This window comes from Austrofundulus limnaeus, unplaced genomic scaffold (assembly GCF_001266775.1).
Source record: "Austrofundulus limnaeus strain Quisiro unplaced genomic scaffold, Austrofundulus_limnaeus-1.0 Scaffold387, whole genome shotgun sequence".
Classification (NCBI taxonomy): Eukaryota; Metazoa; Chordata; class Actinopteri; order Cyprinodontiformes; family Rivulidae; genus Austrofundulus; species Austrofundulus limnaeus.
This window is the reverse complement of record NW_013952789.1, coordinates 100,409-102,707: the sequence shown is the minus strand read 5'-3', so window position 1 is coordinate 102,707 and position 2,299 is coordinate 100,409. Positions and strand designations below refer to the sequence as shown.

The window sequence follows — 2,299 nt, the reverse complement described above, 5'->3', positions numbered from 1 at the left end:
CACACACACACACACACACACACACACACACACACACACACACACACACACTTTCAGTCCCATTAGTTACCACAGAAACAGAAAAACCAGGTGATGACCTGGCACTACCATCCTGAGTGAGTCTAAGTTGTGCTCTCAGTACTGAAGACATCTGAATCCAGTCTGTCCAGAAGAACAGATGTTGGACCTCTGACTTGATGTGACCCATGRAGCTGCAGAACTCTCTTTACATAAAGCACTAAACATGTGATTTGTGGACATTTCTGAAGACGAGTTATTTGTTAAAGCTGAAATAAATCCTCATGTCCATCAGTGGATTATTTGGCTGCTCTCTGGTCAGGTTAGTTAAAGGTGGACCACCAGAGGAGCAGAAGGAGCATTTAGCACCAAAAGACCTACAAGGGATGGAGTGACAGCAGACAGGAGGAGTCTGCGGTCATCAGAGCTGAACTACAGAGAGCAGGAGGAGAAGTGAAGATGAACTGAGGCAGGTGTTCAGGTCAGCTCAGAGGGAATCAGAGCAACTGCACTTATTTAAGACAAAGACCACCTAGCAGGTGGAGCGATGGTCCACCGGTTCACAGAACTGTCCCTGTCCAACAGGAAGTCCAAGCTTTTATTCTCCAGTCTTCCCTCCCACCCACCACCTCCTTCAACACGTCTCATTCTGGGCTGGGCAGGGCCATCACTGCAGGTTTGGTCTCAAAGTACTGGTTGAACCGGAGCACAGCATACCTGCAACACAACAGGAGCAGGACAGAGGGTCAGAGTCCAGGACTTCAAAGTGCTGAGACGTTGGACCAGGTGTTGACTAGAACTACTGAATGTCTCAACACTAAGGTTATAAAAYTGGACAAAGCATAGGGATAAATCTTGTGCCAGCAGGAATTAGAATTGCTCAGATTGAATTTGTATGTGCATAACTTGAAATTGAATGCATTTGTTTGAAAATAAATGTCACTAAATTGAAACTGAATTTAAAGTTTTGAATTTGAATTAATTCGCCTTGAAACTGTATTTTGGTCTATTAAAAATTCACTTTGACTACTTTCAATTTCAGTTCCATAATTCAGATTTTTGTGTCACACATCCTGGTCCTTGAGAAAGCCAGCCAGAGTAATCAAACACAGATCCACAGATTTATGTTTCACTACCAGAGTTGAAGCAATCCACCATGGATCAGTCAGCAGCAGCATCTGGTCAATATGTGATCCATGATGTGATGTAAATGTTTCTACATATAGGTAAAATTAATTACTGCAGTAAAATAACTCTGTTTTTGTCACTTTRACGGTGGATTGCATCAATTATGTTACATACAGAAGGGAAACTTCACCACAGTGAAACATAAATCTGTGGATCTGTGTTTGATTACTCTGGCTGGCTTTCTCAAGGACCAGGATGTGTGACACAAAAATCTGAATTTTGGAACTGAAATRGACTTGTGGAACTGAAAGTGAAAGTAGTCAAACTGAATTTTTAATAGACCAAAATACAGTTTCAAAGCAAATTAATTCAGATGCAAAACTTTAAATTCAGTTTCAAAACTTTAAATTCAGAAAACATTAAATTCAGTTTCAGTTRATTGAAACTTATTTTCAAACCAATGCATTCAATTTCAAATTCTGCACATGCAGATTCAACCTGAGCAATTCAAATTAAATTCCTGCTGGCACAAGATTTATCCCATAAAAGAGTCTCCACTGTTTCCTGCTGTTTAAAACTGTCTGTGATGTGGGACATTGTGTTTTTGGAGCTAGAGCCTGCCCCCCTCAGGATGTGGGACCATCGGTCCATGAGGACAACATTCAGCCTTGTCCTTAAAGAAACGTAATGTTATGCATATATCTATTGTTCCCTGAAGGAAAGGAACGAGGTACAACATCATGTATGGGAACCCACGCTCCTGCGTGTCCTGGCTGAAGCCACCTCTAATCACGCCTTTAAGCAGGTGATGTGATGACGACAGATGTCTGGCTCCGCCTGCACATACATATACTGTCGCATCACTCCTTAGTTCGGTAACTGCACTTCACAGAGCCCAGCTGTGTAGCGGGGCCACCATATGTTGTACCTCGTTCCTTTCCTTCAGGGAACAGTAGTTTTATGCATAACATTACGTTCCCTTTCAGTCAATTCACTCGGTATAACATCATGTATGGGACATATATAAACGCCCCGCAGAGCAGCACCAAACTTGGGTCATTAGAACATGCTAGTGCAGCACATCAGACCCAGCGGAGAGCACAGAGTGAGCCACCGAAGGGGCTGTCACATCTAAGCGATAAAACTGAACAAA

The 2,299-nt window shown here is 42.5% G+C and overlaps 1 protein-coding gene across 1 annotated transcript in view; it reads right to left on the bottom strand.

Moving 5' to 3' along the window:
* Positions 1 to 12: 12 nt before the first annotated feature.
* The window catches only part of etnk2 (ethanolamine kinase 2), a 38,879-nt gene continuing 36,592 nt past the window's right edge, over positions 13 to 2,299 (bottom strand). The window contains exon 9 of the mRNA XM_014023702.1: positions 13 to 735. Coding sequence (XP_013879156.1) covers positions 663 to 735 — 73 coding nt within the window. The 3' untranslated portion in view covers positions 13 to 662. The remainder of the gene's footprint in view (positions 736 to 2,299) is intronic.